Source organism: Protopterus annectens, chromosome 2.part1, assembly GCF_019279795.1.
Source record: "Protopterus annectens isolate FY-2018-M chromosome 2.part1, PAN1.0, whole genome shotgun sequence".
NCBI lineage: Eukaryota > Metazoa > Chordata > Ceratodontiformes > Protopteridae > Protopterus > Protopterus annectens.
In genome coordinates, this window is record NC_056729.1 from 1,797,455,684 (window position 1) to 1,797,475,335 (window position 19,652).

A 19,652-nucleotide genomic window follows, 5' to 3' on the forward strand; every position below is an offset into this window, starting at 1 on the left:
TTGTATGTTAGGCAAAGGTCACCTCTGAGCAAGCGTAAGCGACTGAATAGAGCTGGAGTTCTTTCAGTCGGGCAGCATAGGACAGATGTTTGAGACCCTTTATCCTTTTGGTGAGGAACTTTTGTGGCCTCTCCAGCTGCTGCAAGTGTCGGGTCAGATACATTCCGAATGGGGCATTGTACTCAATCATTGGTCTGATGAGTGATGAGTATAGGGAGACTATGACCTCCCTTGATCTAGATGAGAATCCCTTCATGATAAGGTGGGCAATGTAGAAGGTCTTCCTAACTACTTTAGCTACATGGGTGTCGAATGACAGACTACTATCAACCTGGGTCCCCAGGTCCCTGATAACTTCTTCTGTGCTCAGTGGATTGCCACCTATTTGGAAGCTAGGGGTAACCTTGTTTTTCCCGAAGGGTATGACTATGCAATTTTGGCATTTAACTTTAGGCCATGGCTCTGGCACCAGTTATCCGCTTCTGTGAGACCCTTCTGAAGGATATCTGTGTCAGATGTGTTTTCTACAATGGCCCAGTTTGCAGTCATCTGCAAACTTTGTCAGCCATAACCCTCCTGTGTTTGCTTGTACAGTGGAAAAGTAGATGCCAAACAAGAGTGGGCCCAGGACTGAGCCCTGTGGTACACCACTTGTGACAGGCTTTGAGTCTGACATGGCGCCAGCAACTCTGACCCTGTGGGTTCTGTCACTCAGCCAGTTTGCAACCCATCTTGTGATGTATGGGTTAACATTTAAGCTGATGAGTTTTTCAATGATACCCGAGTGGGGTATTGTATCGAAGGCCTTCGCCAGATCGAGGTAGGCTGTATGGACTGCCTTTCCCTCATCAATGGCTTTGGTGACTGTTTCGAAAAAGTCAACCAAGTTTAGAAGGCATGATCTGCCTTTGACAAAGCCAAACTGGGATGGATCCAAAGTCTGCAAATTTCCTGTCTTTATTTATGAGGTCCATTATGATCCTCTCCATGGCTTTGCAGATAAGGCTTGTCAAGCTAATGGGCCGGTAATTTCCAGGGTCGGTGGAGGCACCGCCTTTGTGAAGTGGGACCACAGTTGCAGTGCGCCACTCCCTGGGTACGTATCCAGAGGTAAGACTATGATTAAACAGCTGTCCTAGCTGTGGGTTTAATTCCTCGTTGAGTTCGTGGAGCACACAGCCGGGGACACCATCAGGTCCCATGGATGCTGTGTTTTTTGCTTTGGAGAGAGCAGTTCTCACTTGGGCGTTGGAGATGTTTGGGGGGCTACAATTGCTTGGTATAGATATCTCTCCTTTTGGAGAAGTTTGCACTGAACCTGTCAGCCAGTATGTTGGCAATGTCTGTAGGATCAGTAATCTTCACATCATTTTGAACTAGTTCTGAGCATATCTGGGAGTTTCCTCCCAGGTTTCTAACATAGCTAAAGAAGGCCTTATGATTGTCTTTTGAGTCTTTAGCTATTTTTCTCTCAAAATTTGCTTTGGATGATTTTATGAGAGCTCTTAGTTTTTTACTTATAGTGATCAAGGGTGTCTTACCTTTTAAGGATTTTCTTGTAGTAGCTTCCTCCTTTTGTTGTAGAGTTTGTTTATGACTGGGGTCCACCAGACTGGACGCTTGCCTTTGGTACAAAGAGTCTTTGTTTTGCTTGGGATTGCCTTATCCATGCAGTCCTGCAGGTGCTGGTAGAAGGCATTTGTAAGTGATTCAGCGGCTTGAGTACTGTTTTCCCGCTCGGGGCCTTAAAGGAGACCACACTAGTCTTTAGAAGTGTGAAGTCGGCTTTCGAGAAGTTTTTACTGTGGTCTTTTTATTTCAGGTGGGGTGGGATGAGGACCTCCAGCGAGATTAGTTTGTGATCTGATCTCACCAGTGAGGGGTATACTTCGGTGTTGAACATTGTGCTACCATGCTCGTGATGATGAGATCAAGTATGTTTTCTCCTCTTGTGGGGATGGTGACTAGTTGTTCCATGGCATTTGAGTTTATGAATTCCAGGAACTTTTGGGCTAGGGTGTTTGGGCTTGAGTAGTGTTCCCAGTCTATATTAGGGTAATTGAAGTCACCTAGTATGATGGTGTTTGGTGATACATTTATACCCTCTAGTGTTTTCAGGAAGGCCATGTGAGGTTCCTGAGTTTGTGAGGGTGGCCTGTAACATGCTACAATTTGCAGAGCAGTCTTGCCTATGGTTAATTGCACCTGGATGGTCTCCGATGCATCGTGCGTTGCCAACAGTCTTGAGGTGTGGGTGTCCTTGATGAATATGGATACCCCCCCTCCTGTCTTGGTATTGTCCGGATTTTGGGGCCGGAACGCATGATAAGAGGTAAAACCTGATAGTGCTGGGGTGCTCTCAGGAGCCTTGAACCAGGTTTCTGTCACTGCACAGACATCGATGTTCTCCAAACTGAGAAGGGCCTCGAGTGCGTGCATTTTGAGATTTAGACTTCTGGCATTGAGCAGCATTACCCTTAGTTTTTCCTTTTTGTGTTCTAGGGTGGTAGGTTTAGAATTTGAGCCTTGCCTAAAAAGGCACTATGGGGTGGCAAGAGCCTTTGCCAATATCCGAATCCCAGGGTGACAGGTGCAAGCCGTCCCTCAGGCAGCGTGGCTTGTCCAGCATGTCATCCCAGGCAGACAGACATTGGATCCCCTTTGAATGACACCAGAGTTTAAGCCAATTGTTAAAGCTGATCATCTTATCTCTGTATTGTGGCATCATTCTTGGTGAAGGTAGGATACTGCTCAAGGTCAGGGTCATACCTGCCTGGGCTACATAATCAGAGAGCTCCTCAATGTCTCTTTTCATGTAGTCCAAGGAGGTACGTCTCAGGTCGATTACACCAGTGTGGACAATGACTGAGTCGTATTTGTACCTGCTGTTGAGAGACCTGAGTGCTTGCGTTATGTGGCGGATTCTAGCGCCCGACAGGCAGCTTACTGTGACCTTCTCCTTACTCAGTCTGGTGAGCGGACGCCAGTGTGTCTGACTATGGAGTCACCAATGACTAGTGTGTCTGGCATTGTGTTTGGCCTTAAGGGCTGTGACTGTTTGACACTCTGACTGTGAGGTCTATGTGTTGCAGGTGTTGTGTTCTGAGGTGGTGGTTGTTTGGGTGTCTGCTTTGGTGGCCTCTGCTGTTTTGGTAGATTTTTGATCAGAGCCGAGTATGTCTTTGTGTGTTTATGTGTATGATTTGAGGTAGTGATGGTACTATGTGAGACTGGGTCTATAGTGTGTGTGGTAACCTTCTCCTCCTGACTGGTCTTGCCAGTCCTATGTTGAGAGAGCTCAGCCTCCAGTTTGGCCGTATAGTTGCATCTCTCGCATGTATTTGTGTTTTGTGGGAGGAGGAGAGGGTTGTCTGTGTACATGAGGCAATTGTAACATTGCCTCAATATTCCCAGGTTCACCAGCTGAGCAGGAGAGGACACTAGCAACTGATCCCTCGACATGCTAGAAGGACTAGACAAAAAACTTTAAAAGAGATTCCGGGGACGTGGTGACCGAGAAATGGGGGTTTGCCTTTTGGGGTGCTATCTATAAGAGTGCCGTATCAAGGTAATAAGTACTGTAGGAGCAAGTGCTAGGTTTAACAGATAGAGAAAAGTCTACTTGGAGTCAAGTAGAGATGATCTTTTAGGTATTAGAGAAAGTGCTAGTAACAGGGATGCTTAAAGGTAAGATTGAAAAGAATGCACTCTGCAGTGTGCACTAGAGAAGTTAGATATGAAAGTAGGTAACTTGAGTTTTACCTGTTTAAAAAGTTAAGGTTTAGTGGAGAGTTACTATTTTTAAAACAGCAAGATGGACTGAAAGGGGTGGTTACTTTTGTATTTTGGTACTATGAAATACTGTAGGATGGCCAATAAATTTAAATAATTGAAGGGGTGGGATTTCAAAAGTGATGGTTTTGTGATTACTCACATAAGCCAGTGAAAGTAGAGAGAAATGAGATATATGGTCAGATTAACATAAGAGGCGGGCAACTAGAAAGACAGTGGTATTTAACAAGACAACTTAAATGGGTGGGAGGGAGGGAAGGAAAAATTCTGCCTGACTCAGAACAGAGAGAGCTGTGGTCTCTTTTGAAGTTTTAATATGCTATTAAAACAGAATGCAAGCAAAACACAAGGTAAAGAAAACAAACTACAGTATTCAAAATATAGAAAGGCAATACAGTAATACAAAAAAATAACAGCAAACTAACCTTTCCTTCACAGCAAAGTGTAGCAGAGTCCGGATGAGCCTTTCTGGTAAAGCTCTGAAATGTTTTAGTTTACTCCTTAAATAGCTCTTAAAGTTCTGTGCTCTTATCCAACCTGACATCATCACAAGATGAGATTGCTTGGGATAACAACTCTCTCTGCGAGGAATAGAAGCTTTTGAGACTTCTTTGGGAAGTGAAATGTAGGGTCATGTATAGGAGCTGAAGTTCAGTGGCAGCTGGTGCTAAGCTCCACAGCTGAGCACCTGAAATCACCCCCCCCACCCAATAGCATGAGTTTCACTGTTTCAGGACATGTGCTTTGATAGGTTTTATTCTGTCTTCTTGTTTAGTGCTTCCTTCTTTTGAAGTGGAGGGCTTTTCTTCAATTTGTCCCCTTATTTCTTAAAAGTATGAATAGACATACCAGTCTATGGCCTGAGCATTGTCATTCTAGTCCTTTCCATGTTCCATTCTATTCTGATGATTCAGTGTATTTTAAGGAAGGTCTTCTCCCCCTTTATATATATATATATATATATATATATATATATATATATATATATGTGTGTGTGTGTGTGTGTGTGTGTGTGTGTGTATATATATATATATATATATATATATATATATATATGTGTGTGTGGGTATATATATATATATATATATATATATATATATATATATATATATATATATACATATAATTTTTTTTCTTTAGTGTGTGTTTTTACTGGCTCAGTACCATCCTAGCCTCCTCCCAATATGTCTTGGTTCTGGTTTATTCCAAGTTAGTATCACAGCCATCTGTCTGTCTGCCCATAAGTCAGTCCAGTCCAGTCATCCTTCCATCCAGCCAGCCAGTCAGCCATCCATGCATTTTCAATACTTACCCAGTTAAAAGCACACACGCACCCACACACACACACACACACACACACACACACACACACACACGCGTGCACACACACTCACACACACACACACACACACACACACCAATGGGCAATTTAGAACATCACCATTTCACCTTCTCACATGTATTTGGGGTGTGGGAGGAATCTGGTTACCCTAAAGTTGACCCACGAGCAGTTAAGGAAGACATGCAAACTTTGCACAGAGAGCCCCCCCCCCACCGATGGTAAATTATCTGCGCAGCCAAGCACTGTGAAGTAGCAGTGCTGATCACGACGCTACTGGAAATAGTAGTGCTGATCACTGCTCTACTGGAAGTAGCAGTGCTGATCACTGCTCTACTGGAAGTAGCGGTGCTGATCACTGCTCTACTGGAAGTAGCGGTGCTGATCACTGCTCTGCTGGAAATAGTAGTGCTGATCACTGCTCTACTGGAAATAGCAGTGCTGATCACTGTTCTACTGGAAGGTGCTGATCATTGCGCTACTGGAAATAGTGGTGCTGATCATTGCACTACTGGAAATAGCAGTGCTGATCTCTGTGCTACTGGAAGTAGTGGTGCTGATCATTGCGCTGCTGGAAATAGCAGTGCTGATCACTGCTGTACTGGAAGTAGCAGTGCTGATTACTGTTCTGCTGGAAGTAGTGGTGCTGATTATTGCACTATTGGAAATAGCGGTACTAATCATTGTGCTACTGGAAGTAGCGGTGCTGATCACTGCTCTGCTGGAAGTAGTGGTGCTGATCATTGAACTACTGTTCTGCCATAGTCACTGTCACATATAATTAACTTCTGCAGTTTAAACCACGGACCTTTTTTCTGTGTAACACTTGCAGGCAGTCTTTTTGACACCCACAGAAGTATGTCTGTGCTTTGCTTCCTGTCCGGAAATGTTACATTCACATGATAATGGAAGTCGAAAATGGATAGTGCAGCATATTTTGAATGTAAATTTTGTAGTTACCATTTCAACTGCAACTCCCACATTTCATTGCAGTGTAGGTTGTATTAGAATTTACAATGCTTGGTGTATTTTGTTTTTACTTTAAAACTGCTCTCAAGTAATTAAGGAATCTGCTATGACTCAAGTTGGTGTTTCAAGTACAAATTCCTCATTTACTTCCATACCTCTCGATCTGTAGACATTGAAAATAGGTACAAAGATTCTTGAAAAGTAGGTATATCTAGCCAAATATCTGTGCAGCTAATGAAAATGTGAATACCAAATAGGACATAATGGTTTTCACTTTCATTAAGATAGTAGGGTAAAGCTGGAAAACACAAGTTAAAGAAAGCGGTAGTGACAAGAAATGATAATTCTGTTACCAAGGTCAGTATCAAATCTGTAGACTTGATGATTTTGTAAATATCTACCTTAAAAATGTATTTATTTCTGTTTTTTTAAAAGGGAGATGTAACATGTGGGTCATATTTCTTTATATTTTTGATGGTTTCCATTGTACTAAACAGCTTCAAAATCTTGTTTTATGGGAGGGGGGGTTCAGACTATTGCATGAAGGAGAAAATCAAGCCTGATTATAGGGATATACCTTCAGAAATAGATCATGTGAAGGGGTAAATCAAGCCTGAAAGTAGGTATGTGCCTCCAACATAGGTACATTTGAGAGTTCTGTTTACCTCCATCTCAACTGATTTGTAATATTTCTGTTCTGTAGCAATGTAAAACTGGCAAACTGTCTTAGTTTGAAGTCCTGACTTTCTGTAAACTGGATTGTAAAACTTGGTTAAATTTATCATAACAAATTATTTTTCTGGTTTAGTTTTTGCAGTTTAATTTTCAGCCGTCACTAACACTTGTAGACTAAGAATTGTAGATAACTGACTTAATTTACTGGCCAGTTCTCTGGTCATTCTATGTGAGACAGAGAATATAATTAATTTAATGCCACCAAATCTTGAATCCCAGCTGCACGTTTCTAGGATTGTCTTCACAATGGCAGGAGGAAGGTTAAAGTGTGAGATGCAGTGTAAAGATGCTATTCATCTTCATAGCAGGTGGCAGGTTGCTGGGTTTCCTGGCCATTTCTTGACAGTTTTCATCCCACAGAATATCCTTAACTAACTTTATCTACTGCAGGCTTGAAAATAAAATGTTTTTCTTATAGCAGATTCTTTGATTAAAAAATACTACAAAAGTGGCTTTGATGCATTAAAATATATGGTTTTTTTTTAAGCCTGAAGGAGAAAGCGGCAAAGGCAAGGACTTCATTAACCTTGGATTGCAAGATGGGCACCTTGTATTCAGGTAAAGAAAGGCAGCCATGTTTATATGAATATGAAGTTAAAGTACATTTTTGTGACTTAGGCAATTAAATATTCCAATTAAGTTTTAATTAATTGTCTTAAGTAATTGTTACTCTCCTTTATATATACTGATGTCACATTTTCATTGCTGTCAAGAGACAATAAGTATACAATATTTACAGAAAATATCTGGTAACTGCTTGAACAAGATGCTGGTTCAGTTGTATCCATTGTCTGATTAAATTAGTGTTTCTTTTTCAGACAGTGTCATTGAAGGGAAGAGTGTGTTTAGAGTCCCAGTGCAACTTATAGATCTTAGTAGGTCAGGATTAATAGAAATGCACTGTGCAGTTGTGCAGGGCTGTGATCCATAGAAATGAACTGTGCAGTTGTGCAGGGAGTGCGATTCATAGAAATGCACTGTGCAGTTGTGCAGGGCTGCATGGAAAGGCAGTATGACTCAGTGCAAGAAATAATCATTATGCATGAATATTGAGACCCTAGCATTTGGAGCAGACAGTTCTACTCAGCTCTGATATTACAATCAGGAGCAGTAAAATGGAAGAACAGTTGTGGGGTGTGCAACTCTCATGGTACATCGTTAGAGCAGTGAGTGTAGCTAGCCTGTTTCATTCCTGAAGGGCTACTAATACAGTATAAGGCTAGGTCATGTACAGTGGAAGTGATGGTTGTGACAATCTGCAGTGCTTTGTGACAGTAAGCTCTACAAAGCGTTAAGTGTTCCTATGAAGTACTGTACATGAATATTGGCCAAGAGATGCGTAAATCACATGGCCGCTATTATCACTGTTAAAGTGGGATAGAAAGGGTCTGTATATGTGGAAGGGGATAAGGGCAAGCAGAAAGAAACACAAAAGAAGAACAAAGAGGACAGTGGTAGAGTGGAGTGTGTGAAGGGATGGTACAGTTTTTCGGGGTAGAGCTCCTTTATTTATATGAAAAAGTAAAGAATGATGGGGTATAGTATGCAATGGAAGACTATATATGGAAAGAGGGTGTAGAATAGGGTGCAGGGGCAATTAATCAAGCAAACAGGTGTCATGGGTGGCAGAACTGAACACATGCATACAGAGAGGGCAGTTAATCAAGCAAACAGGTGTCATGGGTGACAGAACTGGACACATGCATAAAGAGAGTAGACAAATGCTAAGGAAGGGAGTTGTAATGTACATAAAGGATGGGGGAAGGGCTCACTCCATTTTGTAGGACAGGTTGGGGTCCTGGCTACAGGGCTGTTCAGTGGTCTTCTTACAAAGAACAGTTACCAGCTGATGATTCCATGTAGGCTCTTCCAGATTGTGCTGGACCTTCCATTGGCCTGATGATCAAGGGCTGCCACTACAGCAAATTTGCTGTTTACCATAGCAGGGCATCTGTTTGGCCAAGTTGTTGCCCAGCATGATGTCTGGCTACTTTCTCTATCGCCACCTAAACTAATGAGGGGAGGTCTTCACCCCTGCACAATGAGACATCCTTATCCCATCATCAGACCTAAAATGAGCCACAGCAGAAGGAGGTATTGATAAAGATGCCTCAGTGATCAAGTCTTCCTCTTCCTCATCAGGTGGGCCTGCAGAAAGGAGACACAGTGGCAAAAGCACTGAACAGATAACAGTGATACATTCCCCGTCTTAAAGCCAGCCATTGTGACTTCCTATGACATCTCACTGTATTGCAATGTAGCTTATGCACACAATATTAATACCTATTGGATGGCTATGCATTTAACTTGATGGAAAAAAAATTAGACTTGTAGTACATTTCTGGGAGATGTCTTTTGCACTTTGGCTTCCCACATCTGCAGTCATTTAGGCAATGTTTTAGGTCATCATAACAATGTCTTCAGTGTTTTGCAGATTGGTGAATACAAGTAGCCTGGTGTTTAGCATGATGTTTAGGTTAGAAACTGTTTGCATATCTGAAAGATCAGTCATGTCATCCCAGAAGCTACAGATGAAGTGGGCTTGAAGATGATAACAAAATTTCTTTGTTTTTATCTCCTTCACTCATCATGCTGGAGCTCTACATCTTCAAGCACTACCAGCCAACACTGTGACATGGGATGCCAGATGGCAAACAGTGTAGCAAAATGACAGCAATTTTTATAAATGTGCAGAACTGAGACTTTCTTGTAATGCAAACATTGCGTAGATGTGCAATATGTGCATGCATCTGCCTCTTTATGTCCACCTCTAGAATTACAGAACACAAGGGGCTGTCATGCTTATGATGAGTCCATTGCATAAATGAAGAATTACATGATTCATAGTCATTTATGACATGATACCTCATTTGCCTAACTTGTCCGCAAAAAGGGTTGAAACTTATGGAGCATAGCATGGCATTGCCATTTTGGTCACTTGTAGTTCACGATTCTCACAATACTGTGAACTACTTTTATGAAAGTTACTATAGCAGTTGATTTACTGGCTCTGTGTGTATGGTGTTTATTTTTTGTTAAAACAACTATGCAGATATCAGGAGCATGACAGATCAGTAGGCATGTTTCCTAGGGATATGTGTGATACAATAACATGTAATTCACTGGTTGTCCTGTATGTTTTAGTTAACACGACAGTAGCTAATATGCTAGCTTGGTGGCAGTTTACCATGCAGTGTCACAGGACAAGGGTATAAGGCCTGCTTAATGTGAATATGCTTTTTTGGGGGCTGGGGGGATTACACATGCCATATCAGCAGAATATCTTTTCAGGCTATCCAGTGTAAGAAAATATTATGTGCTACTGTATCACAACATACAAGGCCTGTATACTATGAATATATACTTTTTATGGAGCAGGTACATTCTCAAGAGTTCTGGTACATATATTCTTATCAAATATGCATTCTTGTTTTCTTCATGTGCAAATAGTGTGAGGTATATCCACAGGATGAAAAAGACAGAGGCTGGATAATTCGGCAGCTGAGATGAATGGTCTTTGGATGATGGGTAGAGAAGTGAATGCAAACCATTACAAAACTACGTGTGGCTATATCTGCTGCTAGACTTAAATGCATTGGGTGGGCACAGCTGAACAATGAGCCAGGTTTGCCATCACTTGACCAACATGCTTATCCTTACCAAGCAGAAGGCACACAAAATTGTAAGGGAGAGCTGCACTACAACGGTAGGCCAACAGGGTCCCCAAGACTAAGAGACAAGAAGTTCATTGTATCACTGGAAGGAGGGGTGTGATAAGATTTAGCTCTGGCAAAGAATGAGGATATTGGTGCATGGATGACTTACTCCATTTGTGCCTTGGAGGGTGATAGGTTAAACCTTGTTCAGGCATTCGTAACATCACAGAGTCATATCACCGTATTACTCTAGAAATAAAGATAATTCAATCCAATATTTATAATTTATAGAGGTTTCATATTTATGGGGTTAATTCCATTCTGAGAAACTACAGTAGAGTAGTGGTTATATTTAAAAATTCAGAAAAAGTGCTGCAGTATTTTTCGAATTGTTGGTTATTTCTAAGAGTAGCAGTTAAGCGACACCAAAGGAAGGGCTTTTGATCTTTATTGATACAAGAAGGATTGGAGTTTTGACTGAGGGTTCAATTCTATAAAGTCTGCAGAATCTGGAGCAGTTTTCCAAGTTCTGCACAAAAGTTGCAGATAATCAAGTAATATACAAACATGTTTCTGTGCGTGGAGAATAAGTCAGCGCAAAGCAGGTTTACCCAGCAGTTGCTGTGCCTAATCAAGTAGCCATGTCAAATCGGTTTGTCAAGACAAGTTTTTCATAAACCGAGATGTACATTACCAATCTACATCTACAGAAATTATGCAATGTCAGTACAACTTACTGAAGATTACTAAAGGAATAGAACTGTGCAACAATATGGCTGGAAAATAACTAATATCCACAAACAATAACAAATATTGTCAGAATTTGTACACAGCTGTATATAACTAATCAGAATTTGTGTAATCCAATGGAATCCATAAACATTTCTAATAAAAAGCGAATTAAGGTGAAGGGCAATCACTGCCACTACACCATAAATAACAGTAGCTAACAATGGATGCTGGACACATGGGGAACACAAGTAATGCACAAACCCAAGGAAATAGGCTGGTAGCAAAGCAGGTGTGAGGTGAGAGTGAAGAAGAGGGACACACAAGTGGTATGATGAAATAAAAAGGTCTGAGGGACAGTCAGAAGGACATGGGTATTTTTATTTTTGTAGGAACAGGCCCCTTTTTGCAGAATAGAAGGAATGGAAAAGACAGAGAAAGAGAGAGGAGGACAGCAAAACAGCAGGTGCAAACATATACCAAATATCACAGTACATCACAGACAAAGGGTGGAGATAAGCATAAAGGAGAATTAAGGTGCACAGACAGCACACATTCAGATTCTACAACATGGGTGAAGGAAAGTGGACTAAAAGTGTAAGGATGCATACCAGCCATGGTGCATTTCAGAACTACATATGTACCTGTGCAAAACTCAGTGCTGAGATGTTGGAAGGATGTGTGTGACCAATGATAGGTGTGTGCTGTAGAAAAATAAATGGCAATTGCAGTAGACAGTTGATATTGAATCAAATCATCAAGTAGTCTGGCAGCAGTGCAAGTGTGAGCCAATCAACAGCATGTTTGAGCAAATCCAACCAAGGAAGTGCAGGCAAATACAAGCAGAGGATAAACTAGCACCTCCAGTGCTCCATGTTGAAAGGCAAATGACCAAGCACATTATCAAACAGCAGTATGGGATCTACATGTCAAAGACATGTACTGTGTCAGACCCAAGACAGGTGTACTGTCAGGTTTACAATGTATATGTGTGACATGCAATGGATTAATACAATCTTATCAGACACAAATGTCAGCACACATACATACACCAATGATGTGGAATATTATGTAAACGGTAAGACATATTTGAGTAATGATAGATAAGGAATGCCAGCTTTTGCATAGGAAGGAAGAAAACCATTTCCTGGGTAATACTTAACACAAATATAACAGGAACAATGGTGGAATCCAGGCAGTTGCCAGCACCTTGCATACATATGCCTTGTAAGTGTACGATGCCCAACACATTGGCACAAGGTATTATTGTAATACTACACCTACATGATAATGATGATGATAATGCTGAGGAAGGTAAATGTATGTCATGTATATGTGCAACATATAGACCAAAGCTAAAAGGAGGAAGGGAGATGGACAACACAGGCCCACATCATTGGAGAAATGCCAGCAACTGAAAGTAAGCATACTGTAAAGCAGGTCTCCTTTATCTAAGGGAACACATTGTACATGCATGTGCTCACCACATAGTGTGGTGCGGAAGGCCACCTGTGCTACGTTGAAGCAAATGGCAAATGTATATCACATGAGCAAACTGCATTGCCGATTGGCATAAACTTGTCTGTCTACAAATGACACAAACACAGTAATGTGCAACTTTTAAACAGCAAGATGCATCGATACATGCAGTGGTGGTGCTGCGGTAGCGTTGTCACCTCACAGTAAGACGTTGTCCTGTTCGATTCTCAGCTAAAGAGTCTTCTGTGTGGAGACATGCGTGAATGGGCATACCTTTGTTGAAGGTTGCGCATCAGGGCTGCCAACTCAGTAAGTAAAAATCTACTGCCAATCATTAGCGGACCGGAGTTCCGCTGTGGCGACCCCTAACCGGGAAAAGCCGAAAGATACAACATTACATGTATACTGTACAACAGACACAACAAACACCCTTCTTGACATAAATAACACCATCCATTTGTAGGATTGCTCAAAGGATAGTCCCATGACCAACAGTACAGCACTGGAAAATGAAATAACTGTATGTACACAGTCACAAATTATAAGGCCATTTGGGTGGTGATCATAATGCATGCATACGCATGTACATCTCTGTCATAATATAGGCTATTCTGAAAAAGACAGTCTATTGACATATGCAAGATAAGGACAAACAAGGCATTCAGGAATGATGCTAAATAAAGCATCATCTCCTCTGTATATTCTCTAACACACCAGTGAATGTCTATATATTATGTGAAGGATACCTGCCCATATATACCAGTCGTAGTAATTTGATAAAACATGGCACAATATTTGCCACTACATGCCACACAGAAAGCGATTGTGCCAGTGAGACAGCATGACACAGCAATGGTACAGAAATCCCATAAGACTACAACAGCCATTAGAGAAATGAGTTCAATGCATACACATGGATAACATGTGCAAATAAAACACACCCACCTCACTGTGTTTATGTGTGAAGTATGGAAATAACACAGTTTGTGAGTTACTCATCCCACCTAGGTATACAGTGGAAAAAAACACAAGCAGAACAATTGTGCCTCACTTGCTTCAGTTTAACTGCAACAGTCATATCTGTCACAGACAGGGCCAGAGTGTACTGGGCATAGTAATGTTATGCTGCACTGATTGGATGGGAGTACACACACACACACACACACACACACACACACACACACACACACACACACACACACACACAAGTAAGGAGTAGCACCCCTGCCATATTGAGTAATGAATGCATTAAGTACAGCATATCGTCTACATGTAATTGAGTACCGCATGTGTAATGTAATGTGTCTCATACAACAACAGCATCATAACATCACATATGGAATGATACTTGCAGTCTACAGTAGCATCTATCAGAAAAGCATGACAACAATATGCTATGTCTGCACAATTGTGCCTATACAGCACACAGCTGGATGTGGCAAACACCATGGTCATAGCATTACATAATTGGATCACACAGACAATACTTACGTCATGAGGGACTACCCTGATGGGTCGAAAATCATGAATGATGTATCTAGTTAGCTTCTGAAAGGAGTCACACATGGCCCGTGCTATGTCCTGCAAGAAGTTCCCCGTCAGGTCCCTCATCAGCCTCTGGAAAACATCTGTCATTACCTCCCAGATCTGGACCCAAAACTTGCCTCCCTGCCATGATGTCAAACTGAAAGTACTTCCGACATAACAAATCAGAACCAAAAAGTCTAAAGGTATTACTGCTCAATGCTAGGTCCCTAAACAAAAAACTCCACTCCCTGGAAGCTCTCTTTACCCTAGAGAATGCTTATGTCTGTGGAGTCTCTGAGACATGGTTTAAAGCCGCGGACAGCACACCAACAGTGCAGGCTTATAATGCCTTCCACCCATTTAGACCAGCTACTTCACAGGCAGGGACTAAATAGGAGGACTCTCTATTTACATCAAAAATAAATATACTTCAAGGCTGGTCAAACAGGACAATGTACTTGAGCTGCCCTATGTTCAAGTCACCATAGGTAAAATCCAATACCACTTCCTTGCAAGCTATAGGTCCCCCTCTATGACCCAGGAAAGCCATACCATGTATTTAAACTTATTAGAAACACTAACTATCCAACCTAATACCATATTCATGGGTGACTTTAATTACCTTACTATTAACTGGAAATCCTATACAACATCAAACGTACATGCACAGAGATTCCTGGATTTTGTAAACACAAACTGCCTGGATCAGATAGTCAGTACACCAACCAAGGGTGCAATCATACTGGATCTAGTTCTCACTAATATGGGAGAGTGCTGCACACCCCCCACTGTAATGCCTTCCCTGGTAAGGTCAGACCACAAAATTGCCTCCTTTGAAGTAAGAATAAAACCTGGACCCCCAGCTAAACCAGGAAGATTCAGGAACTATTCTAAGGCAAAATTTCAAGCCCCTATAAACCCTGAGAACACTTATGCTTATGCAGAACTGTTCACAGAAACCCTGTACAAGCATGTTAATAGCTGCATAGAGACAGCTGTACCCACCAGGAGGAAGTACAAAACTAACTCAAAAAACTAGCTACCCTGGTGGAATCACAAAATCAATTGGATGTATAACAGGAGGAAGAAAATCATGGCAAAATTTAGGAGGTGCAGCACCCAGCAGGATAAAAACATTTAACTAAACAAACAACGCAGAAGACAAATAAAGTATACCAAACCTAAATTTGAGGTAAGTTTGGCCTCCTAGGCCAAGGGCAACCACAAAGTTCTCTTTAGCTATGTCCGCACCCTCAAAGGCAATACACAAATTGTGTGCAGAGCTCATTGTAAATGGAGCCACCTGTACTGAGCCAGAAGCTATAGCAAACCTCCTGGCTGATAAATTTAGTTCCATCTTTACTCCTCTCTCCCCCTCAACCTTCCCTCAGGAAATTTCATCAAATATAACTCCCCCTACTATCACTAGGGAACAGGTCCTTAATGCTCTGTCTAAGACCAAGAACACTGCATCAATGGGCCCAGACAGTATCCCAAGATGCCTTCTAAATAGCATAAAACATGACCTATCAGGGCCTCTGGAATTACTATTTAAACAGGCTTCGTGCCTCATGAATAGAGAAAGGCAACAGTCATCCCTCTGCACAAAGGTGGGCCATCTACAGACCCTGGAAACTACAGACCCATAAGTCTCACTAGTCTTATATGTAAAGCCATGGAAAGAATTATCATGGAGATGATCAATAGAGATACAGGAAACCTCCAGACACTGGACCCAACCCAGTTTGATTTTGTTAAGGGCAAATCATGCCTACTCAACCTGGTGGACTTCTTTGAGAAGGTCATCAAAGCAATGGGTGAGGGCAAAATCGTTCACACTGCCTACCTTGACCTGGCCAAGGCATTTGACACAATACCCCACTCGGGCATTGTTGACAAACTCAAAGGAGTAGGTACAAACCCTTATGTCACCCGGTGGATAGCCAACTGGCTCACAGACAAGACCCAGGAAGTTAGCATTGGGGAGTCCACCTCTACAAAGAGGGCAGTCACAAGTGGAGTCCCTCAGGGATTAGTCCTTGGACCACTCCTTTTTGCCATTTACTGTTGCCTCACAGTAAGATGCTGTCCGGTTTGATTCACAGCTAGAGTGTCTTCTGCGTGGAGACATGCGTGAATGGGCATACCTTCATTGAAGGTTGTGCGTCAGGGCTGGTAACTCGGCACGTAAAAATCAACTACCAATCATTAGCGGACCGGAGTTCCACTGTGGCGACCCCTAACCGGGAAAAGCCGAAAGACACAAGCAAACAAAACTTCTCAGAAGTCAAGGCTAGTGTCAGTGGTCTCTAGCTGACTAAATTTGCAGATGATTGCAAATTAGGAGCTATCATTGAATCTAACATTGGCACAAATGTTCTCCAGGAGGAGCTGACACAGACAAACAACTGGTGTCAGAGTCATGAACTAAAACTAAATGCCAAGAAATGGATAATAGTATCCTTTGGGAAGTCATCCATCCCTGGTAACTATCATATTGACAACACACTCCTTAGAGGTGACCCAGTAGTCAGGGACTTAGGGGCACACATAGATAGTAATCGCCTTTGATCATCGCGTGTCTACAGTGGTGACAAAATCATTCTATGTTGTACGACTTATAAACAAGGGTATGACATTTAAGTCCTAGGAAGTCATTGTTCCACTGTATTCGGCATTCATCAGACTTATCATTGAGTACAGTGCCCCTTTTGCTATATACCTAAACAGGCATATCCAGCAACTGGAACGTCCACAGAGGTTCCTCACTAAAAGAATATAGGGCATAAGTAATATGTCCTATGCCAACTGCCTCAAGGTCCTATCCCTGTATTCTGTCTCCTACAGGCTTTTGACGGGAGATCTATGCCTGGCATATAGGGCATTATTAGACCCCACTCTGATAGACCTCCTGCATATCCACAAAAAAAAAGTACCAGAATTACCCGTTCTAACGACTTAAATCTTTCCTGTGATATAAATAGGACCTTCTGGAGAGATAGGTATCTATCCCAGAGACTACCCCATCTATGGGACAGGCTCCCTATTCTTGTGAAGCAGAGTTCCCCCCAATCCAATTCAAGTGCAACTTGAACAATTGGATGGGAAACGGGAAATTCCACCCTGGTTTGGCACCTGTGTCACTGATGCAAAGAGGTAACCTGTAAATGGTTCATCTCCCAGACCCATGCTTACACTTATCAAGGGTATCAGAACTTGTCAGAGATGTGGGATGCATGGCTAGGCTTAAAAAGGACCTTGTGGTTGTTAGCCTAGTAAACACCTGTGATCCTATAACCTATGAATTTGTGCTTCTAAATTACAGGATGAGGAAAAGAAAAGGGCAACTTCTGCCATGTACTGTGCATTTGAACCACAAAAGCAATGTAAGAACATTGCCCACAGCAGTAACATACAGCTGTAACACTTTAGATTTCAGATTTGCAGGAATTACTGTTCACCAGTGGTATTTACCACATCAACATGTTAGATAGGAAGGTAGTCGTTGTTATATAAAACTGGATTATAAAATAATGTTGTGACATTCAGAGCGTACAAGCAACTTAAGTATGCATTACCCTACATTTACACATACAGCTGTATTGACATAGGTGGGATGTTTCTAGAAACTTTGCGGATAACGGCAATATTTGCAGTCATCCGAGACCCGAGCACTATAGGCATTAATGCACCACATAAAGACGAGATCTGTAAAAAGCTGTACTGCATAACTTACCAAGTATCTGTTTTTATTAAAATATTGTCCAAAATACTCTACACAGAGATTCAAACCAATATAGATCCATGAAACATTCACATTGGCCTGTTGCTTAATGTTTTAAGCTAATAGACAGCACACTTTCTTTCATGTTGTAAAGTATTTTGAAATAATGACAGAATATGGATATATCCTCCTTCTAACATTAGTATGTGTCAGCATACTGAGTTAAACTGTCATACTTTTCAAAAGTAAACATCAGAATTTACTTTTCGAAATGGGCAACACAGTAGTGGCATTTGTGCTCAACTGTGTGATTAAATAACACATCTACACATACAGGGGTAAACCTACAACTGTAACACAAAGTAAGGTTTACAGATCCACACATCTTGTAATTGCATTTTATTTGCATCATGCAGAAGTACTGTGGGATGTTTCTAGAAACTTTACGGATAATAGAGACATGCGTAGTCATCTGAAACCTAAGCACTATTGGCATTAATGCATCACGTACATACTAGATGTGTAAAAAAGCTGTATTTCATAAACTTACAAAATAAGTATACATTTCATATTGGCATATTGCTTAATGTTTTGAGCTAATGGACAGCACACTTCCTTTTATGTTTCCAAGGTATTGGTTAATGTGACGAATTTCAAGGACTTGCACAGATTTGTTCAAATGGGATTCCAAAACATTTAATATTAACGACCCTCATTAATTGTGTATGGTGCAAATGGTACTTAAAAGGTGTGTATACACATATCTGAGCTCACTTTAAGGTATTTACTCATAAGTAATTTACTCATAGGTTTGTACTAAGCTAACTGCCCTTGCGAGCCATTTTAAGCTTAGCCAAGTATCCCTTGTGAGACTCAAACCATGCACCTTGTGTTTGTAAGGCAAACACCTTAACCATTAGGCCACTCTTCCAACCTAGCTGATGTACAGCTAGCCTCAAAGGTAAGCTGTCACCTGCTGGCATTGCTCTGGTAGAACTGATTGGTCTATCACATACCTGTGTTATCATTAATCTGTATAAGTCAACATTATCACATACCTGTGTTATCATTAATCTGTATAAGTCAACATTATCGCATACCTGTGGTATCATTAATCTGTATAAATCAACATTATCACATACCTGTGTTATCATTACTCTGTATAAGTCAACATTATCACATACCTGTGTTATCATTACTCTGTATAAGACAACATTATCACATACCTGTGTTATCATTAATCTGTATAAGTCAACATTATCACATACCTATGTTATCATTAATCTGTATATCAACATTATCACATACCTGTGTTATCATTAATCTGTATGTCAGCATTATCACATACCTGTGTTATCATTACTCTGTATAAGTCAACATTATCACATATCTGTGTCATCATTAATATGTATGCCAACATTATCACATACCTGTGTTTTCATTGATCTGTATAAATCAACATTATCACATACCCGTGTTACCATTAATCTGTATGTCAACATTATCACATACCTGTGTTATCATTAATCTGTATAAGTCAACATTATCACATACCTGTGTTATCATTAACCTATATAAGTCAAAGTATACATGTTGTCAGTCCATTTTTTGGTAAACTGGCTACATTACAATCTGTCTATGACATAAAGGAGGGGTGTAGAATTTAAGAAAATGCATGCAGATGGGTAAGTGAGCATCAGTG

General features: G+C 41.2%; 1 protein-coding gene across 11 annotated transcripts in view; it reads left to right on the forward strand.

Annotated features, from left to right (window-relative positions):
• HSPG2 (heparan sulfate proteoglycan 2) overlaps positions 1–19,652 on the forward strand; it is a 2,126,006-nt gene that overhangs the window by 2,039,483 nt on the left and 66,871 nt on the right. For all 11 annotated transcript variants that reach the window (XM_044063227.1, XM_044063230.1, XM_044063231.1 and 8 more), the window contains one exon: positions 7,323–7,393. In XM_044063227.1, coding sequence (XP_043919162.1) covers positions 7,323–7,393 — 71 coding nt within the window. The remainder of the gene's footprint in view (positions 1–7,322; positions 7,394–19,652) is intronic.